This window comes from Bradysia coprophila, unplaced genomic scaffold (genome assembly GCF_014529535.1).
Source record: "Bradysia coprophila strain Holo2 unplaced genomic scaffold, BU_Bcop_v1 contig_24, whole genome shotgun sequence".
Lineage (NCBI taxonomy): Eukaryota > Metazoa > Arthropoda > Insecta > Diptera > Sciaridae > Bradysia > Bradysia coprophila.
The window spans coordinates 2,236,005-2,261,385 of NW_023503501.1; the positions used below are offsets into that span (position 1 = coordinate 2,236,005).

General features: G+C 36.7%; 1 protein-coding gene and 1 long non-coding RNA gene across 3 annotated transcripts; one reads left to right on the forward strand and one right to left on the reverse strand.

Moving 5' to 3' along the window:
• Positions 1-1,124: 1,124 nt before the first annotated feature.
• Positions 1,125-20,755, reverse strand: LOC119077815. Its single transcript, XR_005087881.1, has 3 exons — positions 20,609-20,755; positions 15,095-15,103; positions 1,125-1,134 (listed from the first exon to the last, which is right to left on the reverse strand). It is a non-coding gene; the product is annotated as an uncharacterized LOC119077815 (long non-coding RNA).
• On the forward strand, positions 12,994-19,776 carry LOC119077813 (hypoxia up-regulated protein 1). Of its 2 annotated transcripts, none has more exons than XM_037185124.1 (5): positions 12,994-13,174; positions 13,492-13,612; positions 13,673-13,884; positions 13,949-14,091; positions 16,921-19,776. In XM_037185124.1, the coding sequence occupies exons 2-5, from the start codon at positions 13,499-13,501 to the stop codon at positions 19,356-19,358; spliced, it is 2,907 nt and encodes a 968-aa protein (XP_037041019.1). In that variant the 5' UTR covers positions 12,994-13,174; positions 13,492-13,498; the 3' UTR covers positions 19,359-19,776. The 2 variants fall into 2 exon arrangements, with proteins under 2 accessions (XP_037041019.1, XP_037041018.1); XM_037185123.1 differs by having other exon boundaries at positions 12,995-13,174; positions 13,673-13,881; positions 13,946-14,091.
• Positions 20,756-25,381: the final 4,626 nt, after the last annotated feature.

The window sequence follows — 25,381 nt, forward strand, 5'->3', positions numbered from 1 at the left end:
TTGGATAAGTTATGCAGATGATAAAAGGCAGAATTAAATGTCGGTATAGTATCTCAACTGACGGGGATAGCTCAGTGGTTACTTACTAGCCTTCCACCAAAATGATCCGGGTTCGAATCCTGTGTCAGACAATTCCATATGAAATTTTTCCAAAGATTAAATCGCATTGGTAACACCCTAAAGTTTACACAAGCTTCATAATTTGGTTAGTTGCAGCGTGTTTGGTGACTGCAACGATCTACACACTGAACGACTCGTATGACGTAACCCAAATACGATGAATTTGTGTGCACAATATCTAGCCTACATTTAGGCGATACGTCAATTAAGAACTTAACTTTCCTCAGGAAGTATGTGCATACTTGGAGGTTCAGAAGTAACGTTAAGCCGGTGGTTCAGGTGCAGACTGCACTTGTTATTGGCTGTAAAAGGCTGCACGGAAAATTCGGCAAATTCGACATTTGTTGTGTGCTGCATATATTTGCTGCAGACTGAATAATGTTCCCGTGTGTTGTATTACAATAAACATGTAATATGAATATTTTCAAAATATAGTTCCGGCAACAATATTATTCAGCTCGTAGGAATATTGTGAGGTTCCCAGGTATATATTTGCTGTGTGCTGAATTATATCTTCAAATTAGTTGTGGGATGTATTACTTAACTTTACCTGCATGCCGAATATTGACTAAATGGTACTATCGAACTATACCTGCATGCTGAATATTGACTAAATGAATAAAGTCGTTTGTATTTAGAATGGACTATGCAACAATAAATTTATTGTTTTAATGAAATAAAGGAAGATCTCAAGAACATACGCATAAAGATGATTATCAAATCTAATTTTATTCCTTCATTTAAAGTTATTTCTATTTTTACCGAATTAATATGCAATGATAATGTTACATTTATGTATTTCAATAGAAATATTGACGAACGAACTTTTAAATCCATTTTCGGTGTTAAAGGCTTTTGAAATGTTAACAGAAATAGTTGGTGGTATTCAGCAATAAATGATGGAATTTGTTTATGTACTGTCCGTTTGACAAGAGGATCGCCACGGTTCAGCAGGGGGTTTTGAACATTTGTTTTTTACACGTTGGCACACGTGCTCTTGTCAGATTCAAGATTCTTTTTACGAAGGTTACGCTGATTATACTTTGTGAAAAAGGCCAATACCTTGCAAATATGTCACATCTTGGACAGAATTTGACACTGCAATATCTGCAACATGAACAAACTAAATGTTCGAAACCCCCTGAAACCCCGTGCTTCCACCTACGTAATATACACAAACTAGGTGAGCCAATCTTAATTTATTAATTCGCGTAATAGATGCTCACTATTAATGTGAACAGTTTTTTTGTAGAACGATTGAAAAAACCTCTAATTCAGAACCAGGCTCAGAATTAAAATAATAATATCCGATGACATTGCTTAGTGGGGAGAAGTACTACATTTCATAGAAAATAAATTCAATTAAATGTTGTTGCATAACCCATTCTAAATACGGACGACTTTATTCATTTAGTCAATATTCAGCATGCAGGTATAAATATGCCTGTGTGCTGCATAAAGCAAAGTAACAACGGTTCGAAATAAGACTGCCACTATATGCAATCAGTATAGCAGCAGTGGTAAAGTCGTTGGCAGTCAGAAACTGAGGTTAAGCATCGATGGTCGCGGTCCGTACTTGGGTGGGTGACCGGAAAAAACGTAAGCAAAAAAAAAATCTGTTAACAATTTAATATGATGAATTTAAATATAAATCTACGGCTAATAACAAATAATAATAATAAAATTAAAAATAAAAAAAACAAAAAATTTTGAAATTTTTTTTTTGTTTTTTTTTTGCTAACGCAAATAAAATTGATAAAGTTAATTAAATCAATTTCTTCTACTAAACGATAAATTAGGTTGTTTATTGAATTGAAAAAAATGGCGTCATTTTATATTATAAAACAGGCATACAGCTAAGACCTGCACGCTGAAAAATAATATCCAGCACACAACAACAATATTCATTAGGCGGGCATTGTATGATCCTCAGATCAATATGCAGCACACAACAAATGTTCTATAATCGTGAAGCTGTTCCCGATTTCTTCGTCTGGGGTGCATATATGAGTTTTCCGTGTGTTAGTGAGATCTTTAAACGAACAAACCAAAAACTCTGATGAGAGAAACTCCCTGCAGTATGTTATACTGTCTCGGCTCGGAACAGGTCAAAATTACCTTGACATGAAAACTGAAATCGAAAGCATGCAATGAATTCTATGGATGATCTGAACTTCTATCAGATGAGATCGGATATAAACTAAATAAGATTCAGAACCGTAACACAATTTCAATGAAGAACGCAACCCGGCCATAAATTAAATATTTAAAGTCTAACTCTGACGAGATAATCAGGAAATTCTTTGCAAATATTAGTCGTTGGTAAACATAAAGCAAAGAAGAAGACGAATCGGTGGGAATAGAGTGTCACAAGTGGCAGATGTTGAGGAAATGTCTGTACAGAAAATTGAAGAACACAGAAAATATGTAATGGAAGAAATACCTTCATAATGCAACAGTGCAACGCACTTCAAGCAAAAGTGGTACTCTAAATAGGGTACTGCAACTTTACAGTGCTCCTGCTTCATACAAAATTTTACACTGTAAAAAGAGTGGGGATAAAATTTCATACAAAAAGTACTCTATTTGGCATCTATCCTCATAATACATGTGTGATGCATCTCTTTTGATATCAGCTCCTTTGTAAGTGGATAAAAGGACTTGCGTGACGCATCCACTGTAAGTGGTTTTTGGGCAATACAATTCCGATTTATTGCAAGCGCAGCGCGCAGCGCTGCGCCTTAATTCATAACTGTCCCGGCATCTATTACACGATGCCCGCAGGGCATCGTACTTTCTAAAAATCTAAAAAGTAGATAGGAGCGTTTCTTAGGGTGGCGAGATGGGAAAAAGTCGAGTTCGGACCTAGGTTAGGACTGAGGCCGTACCTCGGACCTAATGATTTTACGGTTGATTTCGGTAGAGCTTTTGATGCTGATTCAGGAAATGTGGGTCACAAAATTTTTTTATGCGTCGCTTGGCCGCTAGGTGGCTTCAAAGTCGGAATTTTTGAAACGAAAACTGGCTGCCATTTCGCGTAAAATTAATGGATTGGCGTGAAATTTGTGTCTAAAGGGTTTTCGAGGTCGGCGCTTCCGAATAAAAACATTTGAGAGCGGCCACATGCATGTGAGCCACCGCAAATTACCAAAAAGTGTTTTTTTGGGTGGTTTTTCTCAATTTTCTCGAAAACGTGTCCATAGGATTAGATGAAACTGAAATCGTAGATAGCCACTGAAAATACCTATCGATTAAGGTGCATATCAATAGATTCCATGGTTTAGTTTCCGAGAAAAGTGAAAGAAAGTGCCGAAAAAGGGGACCAACTTTGATGTTGGTACGCCCACAAGATGGCGTCGTAGAGCTTTGGTCTCTTCGGAACAAATGTTCAAAAATGAAAGTTGAAGGGTGTCCTAGAACAAAATTTTTATGCATGAGGTCAGCGAACCGATTTAAGATTTTGAGTCACACGATGTTTCAAGAGCCTTGAGGGGCAGCATCAAAATGTCATTTTGGAGTTGAGATCTTTGTGTCGCTTAAATTTCGTGTTTACGTAGACAATGTCATCATAACGCATCGATTCGATAAAAAGGAAACTGTTTTCTAAAGCTCGGACCGGCAATAATCTTATCTAATGTAAGCAGTTGATGCTGGATCATTTTCCTAAAACAATTTTTCGAAAATAAAATTTGGATCAGTGCATGTTTATGAATTAAATTACCTACGAAAAGATAAGGCCTATCGATTGTACAACATTTGGTCATCAAACACTAAACATTTATATTAAAATATTCGAGTTTCGTTTCAAACTTTACAAAATTCCAATTGCATCAAAGAACCATTTTGTAGCTTGTAAACATCAACAATGTTTCTGATTGATATACGTCAAAATGGTAGTGCTAAACGTACTAGATCAAAAGGTTTCAAAAATGGTACGCTTTTTTGTGAGCGCTAAAATTTTTAAAAGTTCATGTTCGTAACTTCACGTGCAAAGGGAAACTGATTGTTATATTTTGTCATTATGAATCAATAAATTTAAGTTGCAGTAACAACGAACGAACATCGAACGTTGCAAACTTTGATATGTAAAAAATATCATTTTTTTCGCTAATTTGCCGAACATCGATGTCGTGGGATTATTGTCACGTGATTGTGATTGTTTTTTTCTTTGGGAAAAGTGAATTCATCCTTTTACAAATTGTTACAGTGAAACGGTTTCACCGAATTTATTTAATTTACGCCTTTAAAAATCTTTTGCTACTTTCGAACGGATCTTAAATAAATGATTACTAAATAAACGTTTCCCGTTATTCATTGAAAATTTAAATAGGCTTCGGCTATTAGTGTAAAACTTCTTCCGAAGAAAGAGCTATGATCTTTGTAATTCTTTGTCCATTTTCGTTAGAGGTGTAAATTATGGAGAGGTTATCCAACGAAAGATACGCGAGTGACACACAACATCTGATGATAATTATTGCTTATTCTCATACAAATAATTCACCTACCGAGATGATCGTCGTCGGGATGAATTTTGTTATTATGTAGAATCATTAAAGGTCCTATACAAAAATTAGATTATATAGGAGTATTAATTTTGAATAAATGTTCAAAGTCAATATTTGATTCCAACAGATTATACAGACTGCAGTTTTTGCACTGAGTGAGTAATACAGAAATATCTGTAGTCTGAATAAAAGTTTTCTAAAGCCATTTATCTGTCCCATAAAGAAAACCTAGGAGGATGGTTAAGCAGCTTTAGCTGCTTCGGATGTATCTCCTTTTGAGTTTACCACAGTGTTTTGATCATGAGCAGCGAATAAGATATATAAGAGACTAGTTGCAAGCGCAGCGCGCAGCGCTGCGCCTTAATTCATAACTGTCCCGGCATCTATTACACGATGCCCGCAGGGCATCGTACTTTCTAAAAATCTAAAAAGTAGATAGGAGCGTTTCTTAGGGTGGCGAGATGGGAAAAAGTCGAGTTCGGACCTAGGTTAGGACTGAGGCCGTACCTCGGACCTAATGATTTTACGGTTGATTTCGGTAGAGCTTTTGATGCTGATTCAGGAAATGTGGGTCACAAAATTTTTTTATGCGTCGCTTGGCCGCTAGGTGGCTTCAAAGTCGGAATTTTTGAAACGAAAACTGGCTTCCATTTCGCGTAAAATTAATGGATTGGCGTGAAATTTGTGTCTAAAGGGTTTTCGAGGTCGGCGCTTCCGAATAAAAACATTTGAGAGCGGCCACATGCATGTGAGCCACCGCAAATTACCAAAAAGTGGTTTTTTGGGTGGTTTTTCTCAATTTTCTCGAAAACGTGTCCATAGGATTAGATGAAACTGAAATCGTAGATAGCCACTGAAAATACCTATCGATTAAGGTGCATATCAATAGATTCCATGGTTTAGTTTCCGAGAAAAGTGAAAGAAAGTGCCAAAAAAGGGGACCAACTTTGATGTAGGTACGCCCACAAGATGGCGTCGTAGAGCTTTGGTCTCTTCGGAACAAATGTTCAAAAATGAAAGTTAAGGGGTGTCCTAGAACAAAATTTTTATGCATGAGGTCAGCAAACCGATTTAAGATTTTCAGTCACACGATGTTCCAAGAGCCTTGAGGGGCGGAGTTGAGATCTTTGTGTCGCTTAAATTTCGTGTTTACGGAGACAATATCATCATCGGCCTCATCATCAGCATCGATTCAAAGAAAAAGAATCTGTTTTCTAAAGTTCCAAGTTCGGACCGGCAATAATCTAATCTAATGTAAGCAGTTGCTGCTGGATCATTTTCCTACAACAATTTTTCGAAAATAAAAATTTGAATCAGTGCATGTTTATGAATTAAATTACCTGCGAAAAGATAAGGCCTATCGATTGTACACCATTTGGTCATCAAACACTAAACATTTATATTAAAATATTCGAGTTTCGTTTCAAACTTTACAAAATTCCAATTGCATCAAAGAACCATTTTGTAGTTTGTAAACATCAACAATGTTTCTGATTGATATACGTCAAAATGGTAGTGCTAAACGTACTAGATCAAAAGGTGTCAAAAATGGTACGCTTTTTGTGAGCGCTAAAATTTTTAAAAGTTCATGTTCGTAACTTCGGTGTCGGGGAATCTCGCACACGCGATCATAGTATGCGTCCTTTTACGACATGTAACGAAAAGTCATGACTGTGCGAGATTCACCACTTAGAGGTGAATCTCGCACACCATGAATTTGTGTGGTGTGCGAGATTACCCTACCCCGTAACTTCACGTGCAAAGGGAAACTAATTGTTATATTTTGTCATTGAATCAATAAATTTAAGTTGCAGTAACAACTGTTGTACGCACTATTTGGATTTTTCGAACGTTGCAAACTTTGATATGTAAAAAATATAATTTTTTTCGCTAATTTGCTGAACATCGATGTCGTGGGATTATTGTCACGTGACGATTGTGATTGTTTTTTTCTTTGGGAAAAGTGAGTTCATCCTTTTACAAATTGTTTCACCGAATTTGTTTAATTTACGCCTTTAAAAATCTTTTGCTACTTTCGAACGGATCTTAAATAAATGATTACCAAATAAACGTTTCCCGTTATTCATTGAAAATTTAAATAGGCTAATAGTGTAAAACTTCTTCCGCAGAAAGAGCTATGATCTTTGTAATTCTTTGTCCATTTTCGTTAGAGGTGTAAATTATGGAGAGGTTATCCAACGAAAGATACGCGAGTGACACACAACATCTGATGATAATTATTGCTTATTCTAATACAAATAATTCACCTACCGAGATGATCGTCGTCGGGATGAATTTTGTTATTATGTAGAATCATTAAAGGTCCTATACAAAAATTAGATTATATAGGAGGATTAATTTTGAATAAATGTTCAAAGTCAATCTTTGATTCCAACAGATTATACAGACTGCAGTTTTTGCACTGAGTGAGTAAGAGTAATACTAGTCTCTTATATATCTTACTCGCTGCTCATGATCAAAACACTGTGGTAAACTCAAAAGGAGATACATCCGAAGCAGCTAAAGCTGCTTAACCACCCTCCTAGGTTTTCTTTATGGGACAGATAAATGGCTTGTGAAAACTTTATTCAGACTACAGATATTCTTGTATTACTCTTACTCACTCAGTGCAAAAACTGCAGTCTGTATAATCTGTTGGAATCAAAGATTGACTTTGAACATTTATTCAAAATTAATCCTCCTATATAATCTAATTTGTGTATAGGACCTTTAATGATTCTACATAATAACAAAATTCATCCCGACGACGATCATCTCGGTAGGTGAATTATTTGTATTAGAATAAGCAATAATTATCATCAGATGTTGTGTGTCACTCGCGTATCTTTCGTTGGATAACCTCTCCATAATTTACACCTCTAACGAAAATGGACAAAGAATTACAAAGATCATAGCTCTTTCTGCGGAAGAAGTTTTACACCATTAGCCTATTTAAATTTTCAATGAATAACGGGAAACGTTTATTTGGTAATCATTTATTTAAGATCCGTTCGAAAGTAGCAAAAGATTTTTAAAGGCGTAAATTAAACAAATTCGGTGAAACAATTTGTAAAAGGATGAACTCACTTTTCCCAAAGAAAAAAAACAATCACAATCGTCACGTGACAATAATCCCACGACATCGATGTTCAGCAAATTAGCGAAAAAAATTATATTTTTTACATATCAAAGTTTGCAACGTTCGAAAAATCCAAATAGTGCGTACAACAGTTGTTACTGCAACTTAAATTTATTGGTTCAATGACAAAATATAACAATTAGTTTCCCTTTGCACGTGAAGTTACGAACATGAAATTTTAAAAATTTTAGCGCTCACAAAAAGCGTACCATTTTTGACACCTTTTGATCTAGTACGTTTAGCACTACCATTTTGACGTATATCAATCAGAAACATTGTTGATGTTTACAAACTACAAAATGGTTCTTTGATGCAATTGGAATTTTGTAAAGTTTGAAACGAAACTCGAATATTTTAATATAAATGTTTAGTGTTTGATGACCAAATGTTGTACAATCGATAGGCCTTATCTTTTCGCAGGTAATTTAATTCATAAACATGCACTGATTCAAATTTTTATTTTCGAAAAATTGTTTTAGGAAAATGATCCAGCAGCAACTGCTTACATTAGATTAGATTATTGCCGGTCCGAACTTGGAACTTTAGAAAACAGATTCTTTTTCTTTGAATCGATGCTGATGATGAGGCCGATGATGATATTGTCTGCGTAAACACGAAATTTAAGCGACACAAAGATCTCAACTCCGCCCCTCAAGGCTCTTGGAACATTGTGTGACTCAAAATCTTAAATCGGTTTGCTGACCTTATGCATAAAAATTTTGTTCTAGGACACCCCTTAACTTTCACTTTTGAACATTTGTTCCGAAGAGACCAAAGCTCTACGACGCCATCTTGTGGGCGTACCTACATCAAAGTTGGTCCCCTTTTTTGGCACTTTCTTTCACTTTTCTCGGAAACTAAACCATGGAATCTATTGATATGCACCTTAATCGATAGGTATTTTCAGTGGCTATCTACGATTTCAGTTTCATCTAATCCTATGAACACGTTTTCGAGAAAATTGAGAAAAACCACCCAAAAAACCACTTTTTGGTAATTTGCGGTGGCTCACATGCATGTGGCCGCTCTCAAATGTTTTTATTCGGAAGCGCCGACCTCGAAAACCCTTTAGACACAAATTTCACGCCAATCCATTAATTTTACGCGAAATGGCAGCCAGTTTTCGTTTCAAAAATTCCGACTTTGAAGCCACCTAGCGGCCAAGCGACGCATAAAAAAGTTTTGTGACCCACATTTCCTGAATCAGCATTAAAAGCTCTACCGAAATCAACCGTAAAATCATTAGGTCCGAGGTACGGCCTCAGTCCTAACCTAGGTCCGAACTCGACTTTTTCCCATCTCGCCACCCTAAGAAACGCTCCTATCTACTTTTTAGATTTTTAGAAAGTACGATGCCCTGCGGGCATCGTGTAATAGATGCCGGGACAGTTATGAATTAAGGCGCAGCGCTGCGCGCTGCGCTTGCAACAAGAATATCTGTAGTCTGAATAAAGTTTTCACAAGCCATTTATCTGTCCCATAAAGAAAACCTAGGAGGGTGGTTAAGCAGCTTTAGCTGCTTCGGATGTATCTCCTTTTGAGTTTACCACAGTGTTTTGATCATGAGCAGCGAGTAAGATATATAAGAGACTAGTTTCAAATCTTACTAGAGAAACACTTTTCGATAAAATTTGGTGAATGCTAGACTATTAATTCCAAAATGTTATATTCTGCCGCAGGAACAGGCTAAATTCTGTTGTTACATGTATCGATGCGATTAAACCTTGAATAGAGTGTTATGATGAAAGAGAAGAAGGTATTTTGACAAGTACCCCAGGGTAAGTTAAAATAAACTGGTCTTCTGTACTCTCTCTCTCTCTCTCAACGTACCACGTTGAAAGAGAAGCAAATACTTTGACAAGTACCCCAAGGCATGTCTTCGGTTTTCTCGCTCTGATCTTAACAGTCTATATGTTCACTATTGATATTCAAGGTTTAATTTCCAAACATCAGGTTAACTTCAGGTTTGTTTGTGGATTTTTTGAAGAACAATAATGCCAATGATGGTAAAGATTCTGAAATTTGCGACAAGAAGAACGGTAACTGTATAGTACAGTATTCTAGCAATGAAAGTTAACGACTGGTCTTCTATGCTTCACTCTGATAAATATCTATGACACCCAGTGAAGTTGGCTCACAAAAATAGATCGCTGACATTAATCACTTTATGGCGAAATGTAAAAGAATTACACAAAAATCTACACCATTTAAGCTTATACGACTTGTATGAACAGTCTACTATACGTACGAGATGTAGTATTTGCGTCTTACATGTAGTACAAACATCGATACGCAGATAATGTGTTCTATACTCAATCTCAATTTATTTTATTTTAGATTTTTATCTTCAACACACGACCCTTTCAATGTTGGAAAAGTTTGAATATCGGACATACATAAGTATGTTCGATTTATTTCCGCTACGTGCCGCACCATCCGTTGCAAATCGCCAAATGAAATCAAAATCTTAACCCTTTCCAATATTTTGTCGGAACACTTCCCCCAAACGATTTTACACCTAAATCTGCTTTTCTGTCATAGTAGGCCTTGATGCATTTTGTCAGCAAGTTCGAAAATCGAAATTTGTTTAAAAAAAACATCTTTTGTTCAGCAATTTTGAATATTTTTGATCATACCAAATGTAATGGCGAATAAAGAATGCGATGTTGATTTGGAGACGGATTCGGAGTATGAGTTTAGTCTATTGGATTCCGATGATGAAGGGCTTGAAAATGATCTGATTTCGGATGATGACGATGAAGACGATTTATGTTTCGATTCAGAAGATGATATTCCTCTGTCAGACCGGACGAATAAATGGGTACCATATACAGCTGAAAATCCAAAATTTCGAAAATTTAACTTTACAGTTCCGAATCCGGGATTTCAAATTCCTTCGCACGAAAGGCCCGTTGATGAACTTGGCTATTTTCAGTTATTTTTCACTGATGAAATTTTGCAAGAAATAACGGATGCGACCAATGCATACGCAACAATAAAAATAGTACGACCTCTACAACAGTTTTCCATTTGGCATACATGGGTCGACGTAACACTGACTGAAATGAAGGCATTTCTAGGTGTCATTCTCAATATGGCTCTTCATCATAAGCCGGAAATCGTTGATTACTTCTCGGATGATTGGTTGACAAAAATGCCATTTTTCAAAGACGTTTTTTCTCGAGCGAGATTTCTTCAAATATTTTGGATGCTTCATTTACCTGCGGATTCGTCATTAGCAAAACTACCTGGGTGGAAAACAAAATATTTGAGCGAATACATCGATAAAAAGTGTAGAGAACATTTTATTCCGAACAAAAATATCTGTATCGATGAAAGCACAGTAGGGTTCAAAGGACGAGTCTTATTTATGTGCTACAATCCCAACAAGCCAACAAAGTGGGGTATGCGAGTTTACTGTTTATGCGACTCGGAAACTGGATACGTTTATTGTCACGTCGTATATTATGGTCAAACGACAACTGATAGCTTGATCTTGCCGGAACAACCATTTACTTCAAGAATTGTATTACACCTTACAGACACACTTCTGAAATCAATACATGGATCGGGCTATCATTTATTTACTGATAGATTTTACACAAGCCCACATTTGGCTCTGGCACTTCACGAACAAAAAATTCATCTGACCGGTACCGTACAAACAAACAGAAAAGATTTTCCAGAAGAGCTCAAAAAAGCGAAGCTTTGTCAGTATGAAGTGAAAGCATTTCAAAAGAGTTGCAAAGTGATGGCGTTATCCTTCTCCGACAAACGAATCGTGTCAATGATCAGTTCATATCACAACCCTGGCACAGAGACTGTTACACGTATTAGAAAGAAAGGTATATCTGAAACATACGAGAAACCGAAGGTGATTGTCGAGTATACTAAATACATGGGCGGAGTCGATAGAGCAGATAATTATTGCGGCAGTTACGCTTTCACTAGAAAGACATTGAAGTGGTGGAGAAAACTTTTCTTCTGGATACTCGAAGTTGCGATTGTGAACAGCTATCATCTAAATGCCATTGACAGAACAGAACGAAATTTATCGCCATTGAGTCATTTGAAGTATCGTAAGAATCTAATCAAGCAGTTAGTTGGGGATACCCGAAACGAGTCACGTAAGAGAGGTCGACCTGCAGCAGCTAATGAAGAACAACGTCTTGATGGCAAGTCTCATTTTATTATGCAAAAACCCAACAAATCAACAAAGGATTGCATCGTGTGCAGTGACAGAAAAACACCAGGTGGGAGGAGAGAAACAAGCTTTTATTGCGAAACATGTGTTCGACATCCGGGCTTACATCCTGGTATTTGCTTCAAGAAGTACCATACTCTTCGCAACTACAAATAATTTGAAGTTTATCCACAATTGTTGTAGGTCTCTTTTTGAGCGGGTACCACACTGTCAAAATATGTATTCCCATCAATAAAAGAGATTTCTACCATGTGTGCTTTTCATTCAGTTGCATTGTGGACTTCGCATTATTGAGAACCGGTTTATATTCTTGCATACAAATACAAGTAATTTGAAGTTTATCCACAATTGTTGTATGTCCGATTTTGTGCGAGCACCGCACATTGTCAAAATATGTATTCCCATCAATAAAAAAATTCTTCTCTTGCTGCAATAAACAAAACGTCGATCTTTATACTAGTTTGAATCACAAAATTTTGAAATACCAGATTCAGTAAACAATTCTCATCATGCTTATGTTTTATTAGACAGCAAATGTTTCAATAACTTTTGAAGTACAAGAATAATTTAGTTTGCAAGTACTTTTATTGCTGCAATTTGTTACTTTATCGCCTTACAACGCTGATTCTGACACAAAATTTTTATAATTTCCAATTTCTGTGACTGTAATTAGATGATTTTTTGTCAGCAAAAAAAAATAAAATTTTTGTTGAGGTTACATAAAAACAAATTTTCGAACTAGAAAATTCACAACTTTACGTAGGCCCATATTCACAATGCTACTTCGACAATTCGAAATGCGCAAAATTTAAACAAATGTATCGGAAAGGGTTAAACAATCGAATTGAGCCAACCGATTCTTGCGTCACCTATGAAAACTTCTTTCAACTTATATCCGACAGAAGAAACGAATCGAAAGTGTTGGTAACGCAGTCGACGAATGTCAAAATTAATGTGAATGGTAGGAATGGTATAAAAATACGTGGATTTATGTGACAGGACCACGCAAACCAATTACTTCTGACAGATCGACTGACATTTATATCTCTGTCCCCCACTGAATACCACGTACAGTTTTAAAACTTTTACGAAGGTGGTGAAAACAATAAATTGTCGCAAGCTGCACAAATCGAAAGTATTGGTTTTCGTATCGGTGCGCTTTTCGCATTCCATTTTAAGTCTAGCCTAGAATTAAAACAAACCCAGGTGAGTTTCTGTTAGAAAATATGCCCCGTTTAAGTGTCCTCCCGCATAACCTCCTCTTTTACCGAAGAAGGAATGAACCGATTGAACGTCATTGGAGGTTTCTTTCCTGAATTAAATATTGATGCCAATGAGTAAATTGTATTGGTGAACGTGTCGCTTAACTACTTAAATATTTATTGAGTCAGAGTCCTTTTAAAACGTCATTGCCACGTAATCGCGTCTTAACATTACACTTTGAGAGCGTGCTATCCGGTTAACTTGAATCGGGTTGAAACGAGTGCGATCATTAAACAATTTCGTTGTGATTAACATTACAGGTACATAATGAGCCAACTTTACACTAGTTTGGCTGCCTGCACACTTTTACTGCTGTGTTTCATCAGCCATGGACACGGCGCAGCTGTGATGTCAATTGATTTAGGAAGTGAATGGATGAAAGTAAGTTAGTTAGTGAGCTAATGTGTAGTCCGATCTAACATTTTAATTCGTTCATTGCAGATAGGTGTTGTGTCGCCGGGTGTGCCAATGGAAATTGCATTGAATAAAGAATCGAAGAGGAAGACTCCAACTGTGATAGCGTTTAGGGATGGTGCCCGAATATTCGGCGAAGATGCTCAAACCATGGGATTGAGATTTCCGTCCAATACATTCTTCTATCTGTTCGATTTGCTGGGCAAAACAGTTGACAATCCCATTGTAGAGTTGTATCGGTGAGTGTTTCCGTTTGCTGATTCCATTGGTTTCCATTTTGAAATTTTGCTTTCGCTGTCGCAGGAAACGGTTCCCTTACTATGAAATTGTTGGTGACGCCGAACGGAATACCGTTGTGTTCAAATCAGAAGATAATTTGTACTCCGTTGAAGAGCTGGTGGCACAACTAATTCAAAAGGCTCGGGAATTCGCTGAAGATTCAACAAGTAAGTGCTGCAAATTCTGCTTTGTCCGTTGTTTCCCGCGGCATCCATTTTTGAAAGCTGTTCCAAATTCGAACTAGAACTAAATCGTCACGTAACGGTGTAGACTTTGGAAAAGGACCTTTGAAACATTATCCAGGGTACATGCTCCAATATCTTCAAAAGAAGACATTGTTGTTGACTGAAGTTCAATTTCAAACACAAAATTGTGTAGGCTTTCCCAACTTCGTCCGTACCCTTAGATGTGAACTTGGATTGTCACAAGCGATACAAATTCGTAACATTTATAAGCTAAAGCCTTAGAAGCTTATGCATCACAGGGAGTTGCGGGAACGGACCAAGAAAACCACCCTTTCTGCCATTATTTCAATATTTTCGTAATTTCGTTTGTGGTGCTCCTCTTTCCCCAAATAGCATTGAAAGACTTTTCTTATACCTGAAATGTCTTCTGTAGACTTTCACTGACTTGATAAAAACAAGCTAAGAACGTCACTGTTAGGGAATGCAATACCGGAAATATCCACTACCGAATACCGGTATTCGACCAAGAAATACCGGTGTTAATATTGGAAAATTGGTGATAGTTTTTAAAGAGAAAATGTACGCAAACTACTGTTATTTAAGGGCATCGCGTTTAATTCAGTTTACTCAATGTGTGCGTTGCGCACTTACTTGATTTGCGGATCTTTCGCGTTTAATTTTGAGTGACAATTGCGACTATTTGTTAGAAACATTCTCTCGTGTTTGGGAGATACCTTACGGGTTGTTTTTAGCAGAGACCTATTCCTGAAACGTATCCCGGCCAGATTATACACTCTTCGAATTGAATCCTTGTGATAGTTTTCCATAGACGTAAGACTTCCGTAAATGCTAGTGAGCGTAAGGGAAAAGCAAAGAAGCCATACCGATCTACAAAAAAATTGATTTTATGAGAAAAGGACTGAAACCAAAAGATATCGTTCCATATGAAAAAATTGAGTGATTTTGAAATTTTAATTTCATCCACTCTATTTAACTTCCTTAAAAATCTTTCGCTCATACTTTTATAACTCAAATTTCAAAGGCGAACGTAAAGTTGAAAAGTGATATGAAAATAACCCAAATAACATCTCCAGTATAATAGTGAATATGGATAATAGAGTGTTTTACTTTGTTATAACACTAACGCCAAAAACTAACAAACACTATGAAATTCGGATACGGTAAGTGTAATACTCTATTTGTGACAGTTGGGATCAAAAGTCTATTCAATCTGTCTATTCCATCTGTCAAAGTGACGTTTTAAACGTCAAACCAAAATTTGTATGTAAAATAGTTGCGAACTCGCTTATTTTTCCTCAATTCTATCAGTGGAATAGACTCATAGAAAAATAAACGATTTTGTGATTATTTGGCTAAAGTTTTTGGTTTTGACGTTTAAAACGTCACTTTGACAGATGTAATAGACCGACTTTTGATCCCAACTGTCACATTTAGTACATAACGCCACACCATACCCGCAAAGCTAATTGTTCTAAATTGTGCAAAATTTCACAACGTAAATCACTCCATAATTCCTCAGTATTCAGACTTCCGATGCTCAGCAGATGTCACTTTACTCACACCAAAATATGCAGTACTAAAGATCATTTACTGTCAAAACATATGAACGATTTCGGTTTTATCGAATATATTTAATTTCTGTGATGTTTACGCAACCGAAATATACTTTGAATCACTTCCACTACAATTACACACAAAATAACACTGAATGGCGTATCAGGTAAAAATTTAATTAGAATCAACAAAAACTGAATTCCCTCATGCATTTTGACAGTAAATTATCTTTAGTACAGTTGTTGTTTCATACACCTAAGTCATTTTTTTGTCGGTAGGAGTTGCATACTCGCAATAGGAGATTTGAGCTGTAATTTTATTGAAGCTGATGTGAATAAACTCGTTTTCTGGAGAAACAAATCTTGGGTGTAACACCTCATTAAAATACCGAAAATACCGGTATTAATACCAGTATTGGAACTCAAAATACCGAATAGCGGTATTGAAGAAAACTGTACGGTATTGCATTACCTAGTCACTGTTTACACTATATGAAAGAACGAATTTTAGGATATTTTCGTTACGCTTCCTCTAGCTTCGTAAAAGAGTAACTTTGTAAAATAATAAAAGTCTCGTCATATTTTCGATTCATCTTCACGTCAAGCGTTATTTTACATTTTCCGACGAGGTCTTTCCAACGAGCCCAAAAATCTGAACACTTTTCGTTGAAATTGTAGGATATTTTCGACAACGCGAAGACCTTTCCAAAGAAAGATGATATTTCAGGAAATATTTGTTTTTGTTTTAATTAAGTCAGTGAAAGTCTACAGAAGACATTCAGCTCAATAGCGCAGTGTGTAAGTCGAAACTTCGTATTGAATTGTCAGTTGTGGGTTCGAAACTTAACCGCAACACCTGCTTCATCAGGTTGTTGTCCACAATAATGGCATCTGATCGAATCGATTACTAGTTTGCGTCTTGGATTTAGTACCGATACGGTCTCTTTGTGTTACATGTTCGTTGGTAATGTCATTCAGTCAGTTGGGCGAAAAGCCCGTTGATTGTGTGTGCTGTCTTTTAAAAATGGGAAAAGATGAGGACCATATACAAACTTTCACGTTCAGCTCCACTGGAAGTTGAAGGAATTAAAATAAATGACGAAAATGTTAAGGTAATCGTCTAAAAGATGGTTGTCTTGGTCCATTCCGGCAGCTCCCTCAGTGAATTTTTTTTTGTCAAGAGTTTACGAGACAACGAATGAATTGCGAAAATACTTACCGTTCTCCGTCTTTTCAGATCAACAAATCACCGAATGTGTCCTTGTCGTCCCCGGCTACTTCGGCCAAGCCGAACGAAATGCACTTCTCGATGCCGCAAATCTGGCCAACATAAAAGTGCTCCAGTTGATAAACGACTATTCGGCCGTTGCCTTGAATTACGGCATTTTCCGTCGCAAAGAGATGAACGAAACGGCCCAGTATTTCGTCTTCTACGATATGGGAGCGTACAAGACATCGGCGGCTGTGGTTAGCTATCAGTTGGTGAAGGATAAGGCTACGCGCGAAACGAATCCGGTCATTCAAGTGTTGGGTGTCGGATACGATCGGACGCTGGGCGGTTTGGAAATGCAGCTACGTTTGCGTGACTATTTGGCTACGGAATTCAATAATATGAAAAAGACCAAAACGGATGTTTTCACATCGCCCAGAGCGTTGGCCAAATTGTTCAAGGAAGCCGGTCGTGTGAAGAATGTTCTTAGCGCAAATGTTAATCATTTCGCCCAAATTGAGGGTCTGCTGGACGAGCAAGATTTCAAATTCCAAGTGACCAGAGAGAAATTCGAAGAATTGTGTAAAGATTTATTTGAACGGGTGGCTGCACCGCTGCAACAGGCATTAACCACATCCGGATTGGCATTGGAGAATGTCAATCAAGTGATTTTATTCGGTGGTGGAACTCGTGTGCCAAAGGTTCAAGAAGTGCTTCGCAATGCTATCAATCAGGACCTTGGAAAGAATATAAACATGGACGAGGCTGCTGCTATGGGAGCTGTATACAAAGCTGCCGATCTGGCGATGGGCTTCAAGGTGAAAAAATTTGTAAGCAAGGACGCTGTCATCTTTCCGATTCAGGTGACATTCGAACGGGAAGGTGAAAGTGGCAATGTTAAGTTGGTACGACGCAGTCTTTTCGGCCCAATGAATCCGTATCCACAGAAGAAAGTCATCACCTTCAACAAGCACACCGACGATTTTTCATTCAACGTTAACTATGCCGAACTGGACCACTTACGTGCGGATGAGCTGCAACGATTGGGCTCGTTCAATTTGACGAAGGTGAGCTTGAGCGACGTTGCCAACATCATTCAAACGAATTCCGGTGATGCTATTGAATCGAAAGGAATAAAAGCTCATTTCACCATGGACGAATCGGGATTGTTCACATGCACCGGCATTGAACTTGTTGTAGAGAAAACTGTTATTGAAACGGAAGACGAGGGAACACTGTCGAAACTGGGCAGCACAATAAGCAAATTGTTTTCGAGCGGAAAAGATGCTGAAGAGGGTGAAAATGGTCAGAACACGGAAGAACCATCTACAACCGACGATAAAGCTAAGACCGATGCACCGGAAACCAGCACGGATAAGTCAACTACTGACACAAAAGATAAAGCGGACGAATCCAGCAAAGAGCCACCAGTCGACGAAACAAAGTCGAAGGAAACAAAATCCAAAGAATCCCAAGATAAGGACGAAGCGAAGTCAAAGGAGGAAACTAAGGCCAAAGACAAGTCAGAAGACGTTAAGGTCGAAGAAGTTAAACCGAAAATTGTAACCGTTAAAGAGAAAATTCCGAACAAAGTGGAAACACTGTTCGCAGTTCGATTGGATGGAGAGAAATTGGAGGCAATCAGAAAGAAGGTCGACGATCTGAATGCATTGGAGAAACGAATCGTACGTCGAGAGACCGCTATGAATGCATTGGAAACGTTTGTGATCGATTCCAATCAGAAACTCGATGAGGAAGAATATGCTAGCTGTGCCACCGAAGAAGAAATCGAAGCCGTACGGAAAGCTTGTGCAGATGTATCGGAATGGATGTACGAGGATGGTGAAAATGCTGAGGCTGAAGTTTACGAAGATAAACTAAAGGAACTGGAAAAACTGACCAACGACATCTACGCAAGGCACTGGGAACATACTGAACGCCCGGATGCGTTGAATATGCTTAATCAAGTATTAAATGGTTCGTCGTCATTCCTTCTGACGGCTAAAAACTTTACCAAAGAAGTCGATCCGGAGAAGGACATATTTACGGCCGTTGAGATCGCTTCATTGGAGAAGATAATCACAACCACTCAAGCATGGCTTGTGGAGGAATTGGAAGCTCAAAATGTTCTAGCTAGAAATCAACCCGTTCGCTTGACCGTGAAATCGATTAGCGAGAAAATGGCCAGTGTCGATCGTGAGGTGAAGTATCTGGTGAACAAAATGAAAATTTGGAAGCCAAAGATCGTTGAGGATTCGTTGAAAAAGTTGAAAGATTTGAATGCAACGAAAGTGGAGAGAAACGAAACGGCCGAAGACGGTGGCGATCAGATCGAGACTCCGGAAGTTGTTGATACCGAGACCGACGGAAATGCGGACTTCAAAGAAGCGAGTGAAGATTTTGAAAATATCATCAAAGCGACTGAAACCAACAACGAAAACGATGAACAACACAGTGAACTGTAATTGGAGAGTGGTCCCAACCACATGGTCTAATAATAGTTTAGTCCAAAATTAGGAATTTTTTAATTTATTTTTTTAGTTAATTTAACTGAAAACCCAGCACAATGATCAGAATGTGAGGCCTTGCTGATTGAGTTTTGTAAATAGTTTTTTTTTCTTCTTCTTTCATTCAAATGCAGTGAAGTTCCAAATTTGTTCGAAATTTTCGTTTTTCCATTTTGAATTATTCCACCACTCCACCACACTCATCGTTTTTAAGTCACTTAAGTGATCCGTCACCAGCAGATTCAATTAAATTTTAAGGTAATTAAGTTCATTCCGCCGGCTCGTATAAAGACGACAGCTACAGATAATTTGGATTTAATTTTAGCATTCTTGTGATGATTGAAACTGAATAAAAGATAAGAGTTTTTCTTACCGATGTTCTCGTTTCAATTTCGAAGGTGATTTTGGTTCCAGATTTCTTTCATAAAGCAACTCGACCTTCTACTACTAATGATAGCCGTTAAGTGTCGCCAAGTTTTTTTTTGGCGATTCATCACACTCACTCTAGCGATTTTTCTTGGCATTTTTAGTTTCGTAAATTACCAAGAAAAATCGCAAAAATGTGAAGAGGTATTTTTATACGAAATGTATTTCAACGAGAGAATAGTCATAGACAGTAAGACGTTTTATCTACAGTCTTTTTCGAGCAGGCAAAAAGCGACCTGTTCACTTTGGCGTTTCTTCCCATTCTGGAGATTTTTCTAAGCGTTCATTCACACTTTGACGATTTTTCTTGGAGATATTTGTTAAGCCAAAAATGATGAGTTGCCAAAAAAAACTCGTGAAAATGAGAAGAAAACACAAGAAAAATGACTAGAGTGTGAAGAAACGTTTTTGCTTGCTCGAAAAAGATCTTAAATAAAGCGTTTTGTGTTTCTTCTCACCTTGGCGAGTTTTCTTAACGATTTAACAAATCAGCCAAAAATGATTGAATGCCGAGAAAAATCGCCAGAGTGTGAAGAAACACCAAGAAAAATCGCCAGAAATACAAAGTTTCCATTGTTTATGTTTCTTGGCGTCTCCACTTTGGCGATTTTTCTTGGCGTTTCCTCACACTTTGCTGATTTTTAATTTTTTTTTTAGTCGTTTGACTTTGGCGATTCTTGAAAGTTTAACAACTCTGACCGCTGTCGTCGATGCTTCTTATTAATGTTCATCTAGTGAATGCAACCGGTAATCAAAAACCGGTAATGGCTATTACCGTTTACCGGTAAATAATGCTTAGTTTCTTCTTACTAAAAAAGTACTCCGTGTGAGAGACAAAATTGAATTTTTTAAATTTTTTCTCTATTTATTTGACAGCTCGCTCTCTCACTGATCTCTCACGGAGTACTTTTTGTTGAGTGGAATGGAAACTTAAGTGCCCACTCCACTCAACAAAAAGTACTCCGTTAGAGAGCCGTGATAGAGCGAGCTGTCAAATAAACAAAGGAAAAATTGAAAAAATTCAATTTTGTCTTTCACACGGAGTACTTTTTTGGTAAGAGGAAACTAAGCATTAATCATAGTCTCGAAAATAAGCGAATTTAAATTGCAAAATTACTCGAGATTATAGTTTACTCAAATAATAATGCGTGATATCGATAGAGTCAATCCAACAACATTATCGTCTTTAACTTCTATTACAAAATATTGAGAACTTACAAAGTCTAAGAAATGGATATCTAGCCTGCCCAGGTTCACCAATGAAATGAAACCCGAGAAGACAAATTGCAACATAGAATCAAACTGAATATCAACCGTTCAAATATCGAATTGTGATTTGTCACTTGTATTTTGTATGACATTTTTGATGTGACATTACGAGTTTGTGAAGAAACTCGGAAATTGAGTCGCTCAAGTTTGATTTCCACTTCAAAATTTTCATCGTAAGAACACATCTTAACGAGAGAGACGAAGTTCAACCAATAGAAATCCTTCACGGTGCTCTCTTACGGCAAACATTTTTAAATGGAAACCAGTTTTAACTTCTAGATTGAAGAAAAATTTTCACCGTAAAATTTAACTAAAAAAACGTGAGATACATTTAAAGAAGTGATGAACATTTTCAAGTAAAATTTTATGAACAAAATCATTTTTTAGTTTCAAATTAAACGTACGTTTGTCATGAAGCTGATTAAACTTTAAACAAAGCTAATATTTTGAGTTTTTTCATTATAAAATTGAACTTAATTGGCCGTTTTGTATGCAATATAGATTACCGGTAATTTACCGGTAAATTTTCTAGAAAATTTCGGTAATACCGTTTACCGGTATTTAAAAAAGAGACGGTAATTGCATTCACTATGTTCATCATAAGTTGTCACCACAAAGTTCTTATATCTGTCATATTTAATAGCCCTACTCACGTTAAAAAAATTTGGTTCAGATCCTTCGGAGGAATGTCGATTTCGTTTCTTTATCGAATCCTAAACAATTCTCTAGAACATCATAATTGACAAAAAATTGTTTCCGAGTCGCGCAACGCAATCGAAAATGCATGCGTTTCTCTGCGTTACCATGCGTTTCTATGCGTTTTCATGTAAACTTCAAATGCGTTGCGCGACTCGGAAACAATTTTTTGTCAATTTTGATGTTCTAGAGAATTGTTTAGGATTCGATAAAGAAACGAAATCGACATTCCTCCATTCCTCCTGACATCTGAACCAATTTTTTTTAACGTGAGTAGGGCTAATATTTAAGTCGATATTTATTAGCGTGTAACGTTTTAAGACCTGCGGGTAGGGTGTTGAGGAATCTCGCGCCGCGTCATTCACAATAACCCACAAAGTGACACTTTCCTTATACAAAATGTGTCATTTTGTCAATTATTGTGAATGACGCGGCGCGAAATTCCTAGCAGCCGCGGGTAGGTTCGATGCAGAATGTTCCCCTGATCACGAACATAATAAAAAAAAAAATGAAGTTCGAAGCTCCCATGCGCACATCTGAAAACCTTTTTTGGTCACAAAGTGGCATACTTTAAAATTCAGAAAAAATTCGGCTCACCGATGAAAAATTGCAAAAAGTGCTCACGGCCATGACTTTTTCAGAAGTTTTATTTTGGATTTAAAGCTATCTGAAATCTGTGACTGGAAAGCGAAATAGTCGTGTCATAGAATATTACAGTCATGTCTGTTCGTCGTTTACCAATTGAGAGTGTGAATAAAAAACGAAAAGCAATTTTGCTACAGTCGAAGAAATTTAGTTTTCGGGTTTTCCAAAGATATTAATCTTATTTAACCCACACTTTATCCCACAACAATGGAATCCACAAATTTAAATTTAGTTAACACAACGGTCACAATGACGGCGCTGCAGTCATGATTTCAAAATGTGATATAGGGTGGATAAACTAAGTTTTGGTTTTGGTTACATTTTCTCTTGGTTTTAAATTATTACATCAGGCTTCTAAATTAAGAGTACCTTTATGCAATATAAACCGTTTGAGTTTGAAAAAAGATGTTTTGTATCAGTGAACGATATAGGAAAGCGTTCAGTACGTCTCAACATACAAAATAACGTAAAATATAATTGTACATTTAGCCACCCTACGTCCGTCATCGCTTCTATTGTCTTCAAAAACATATTGTGTGCTTGTCATGATATGTATCAGACGTTTGTTTATTTATGTGTCTCATCTAAAATACTGGCCAGCAAAATTTTGATCATTAAATTCAACGGCCAAATTGATCTAAATGTTAAAATAATTGTGAATAATAGTGAAGTTAATGTGGTTTTGTTTTCTCTTCATAAAGGAATTTGCATCAGTTCGATGTAAAGTGCGGAGCACCATTAGAAAAAAAAAACTTGTCGCTGAAGAATGATCAAAAAGTTGCTGGACGCAGTAGCTACAATTAATGCTTTGCAGGATATAGAATAAAAATTAGACTAAAGGCTTTTTTTTAAACGAAACGCAGATTCGGAACATTCTTTTTCGCCAAATTACAATTTGGCATAGGAAATAAATTCTTTGTATAAGTGAAGCTCATGATTGAGCTCAATCATGAAAACAGAATCTGGTCAGGAATAAGATAAGAATATGAATATATGACGAACTTCAAAGTTCCTGATTTATAATCCTGAGATGCCTGCTCATGCAATTATGCGATTTACGATTTCCAAAGAATTTTAATATCAAATTTTAGACAAAATAACAATTTCCAAGTCGGTTTTCTATTTGATTTATTTGATGTATTTCCGACCTCGTTCTAGGGTAATAAAATTTTCAGTGGATTATTTGTAACTTCATGAAAATATTAAGATGGAAAACCTCAGAAACATTCACATAAAAATTATGTTTTCCTAACTAATGTTGAAATATCTTTTTTGCACTCATTAGGAACTTAGGAAAATAACTACTGGGCAGTCGAGACGGTTTACTTGTAGTCCGAAATTATATTTTGGCTTCGTAGAACACAGATAAACACAAGAGAGAGGAATTATATGATATGCAGTACATACTGTCCCGTACAATCTTTTTCTAAATAAAAGTTATAGTCAAATCGACAATATTGTATTATTTGGCGATTTGTCATATTTTGGAGTTTCTTCACACTTTGGCGATTTTTCTTGACAATTCATCATATTTAGTTGATTTGTTAAATCATCAAGAAAAGTCTCAGAAGTGTGAAGAAACGCCATAAAGACAAATTTTCAATTCTCTATGATCCTTGGAGTTTCTTTACTCTTTGGCGATATTTCTTGGTTTTTCTTCACATTATGGCGATTTTTCTTGTTGATTTAACAAATCAACCATAATGATGAATTGCCAAGAAAAATCGATAGAGTGTGAAGAGAAAAATCGCCAGAGTGTGAGGAAACGCCAAAGTGTAAAAATACGTTTTTGAAATGTCTCTACATTATCTTTCGTAAAATGATAGTGTCCTCGGGATCTTTCGTTAAAGTATGAATTCCCTAGGATCGAACAAGATGCCGTTACCTGACGTAAAATAAGAGTTTCCTTAGGATCGAACCAGGCAGCTTTTCGTAACTTTTATAAAAGGATAGATTCACTAGCTTCGAACAAATAACGCCTTTTAGATAAATTTCGTAAAAGGATAAATTTCCAAGGATTTGTTTAATCACCACGAAGAATCGCCAAAGTGTGAAGAAACGCAACAAAGACAAATTTATCAATCTTTGTTTTTGCCGGCGTTTCTTCATCCCTTGCCAATTTTTTACTTTTGGCGATTCTTCATGGGAATCATGATTAATGACGGCTACGAGCTTTAGCGAAAACGAATGAGATGTTCCGATCCGAATCTGCGAGCGAACTTCCGTTTCGTTAAAAAAAACCTTTAGTTGAAATGATGATGATGAAGATTTCAAATGGACGGCTCTTGGTGTTTCTCTAATTTTTATTCTATATCCTGCAAAGCATTAATTGTAGCTACTGCGTCCAGCAACTTTTTGATCATTCTTCAGCGACAAGTTTTTTTTCTAATGGTGCTCCGCACTTTACATCGAACTGATGCAAATTCCTTTATGCAGAGAAAACAAAACCACATTAACTTCACTATTATTCACAATTATTTTAACATTTTGATCAATTTTGCCGTTGAATTTAATGATCAAAATTTTGCTGGCCAGCATTTTAGATGAGACACATAAATAAACAAACGTCTGATACATATCATGACAAGCACACAATATGCTTTTGAAGACAATAGAAGCGATGACGGACGTAGGGTGGCTAAATGTTCAATTATATTTTACGTTCTTTTGTATGTTGAGACGTACTGAACGCTTTCCTATATCGTTCACTGATACAAAACATCTTTTTTCAAACTCAAACGGTTTATATTGCATAAATTTACTCTTAATTTAGAAGCCTGATGTAATAATTTAAAACCAAGAGAAAATGTAACCAAAACCAAAATTTAGTTTATCCACCCTATATCACATTTTGAAATCGTGACTGCAGCGCCGTCATTGCGACCGCTGAGTTAACTAAATTTAAATTTGTGGATTCCATTGTTGTGGGATAAAGTGTGGGTTAA

What these genes read in the sequence shown, in the direction of transcription:
- LOC119077813 (XM_037185124.1), top strand. Translation starts at nt 13,499, where the DNA reads ATGAGCCAACTTTACACTAGTTTGGCTGCCTGCACACTTTTACTGCTG. An exon ending in TAGGAAGTGAATGGATGAAA is followed by an intron (nt 13,613 to 13,672) that starts GTAAGTTAGTTA and finishes CGTTCATTGCAG; the next exon opens with ATAGGTGTTGTGTCGCCGGG. An exon ending in ATTCGCTGAAGATTCAACAA is followed by an intron (nt 14,092 to 16,920) that starts GTAAGTGCTGCA and finishes CCGTCTTTTCAG; the next exon opens with ATCAACAAATCACCGAATGT.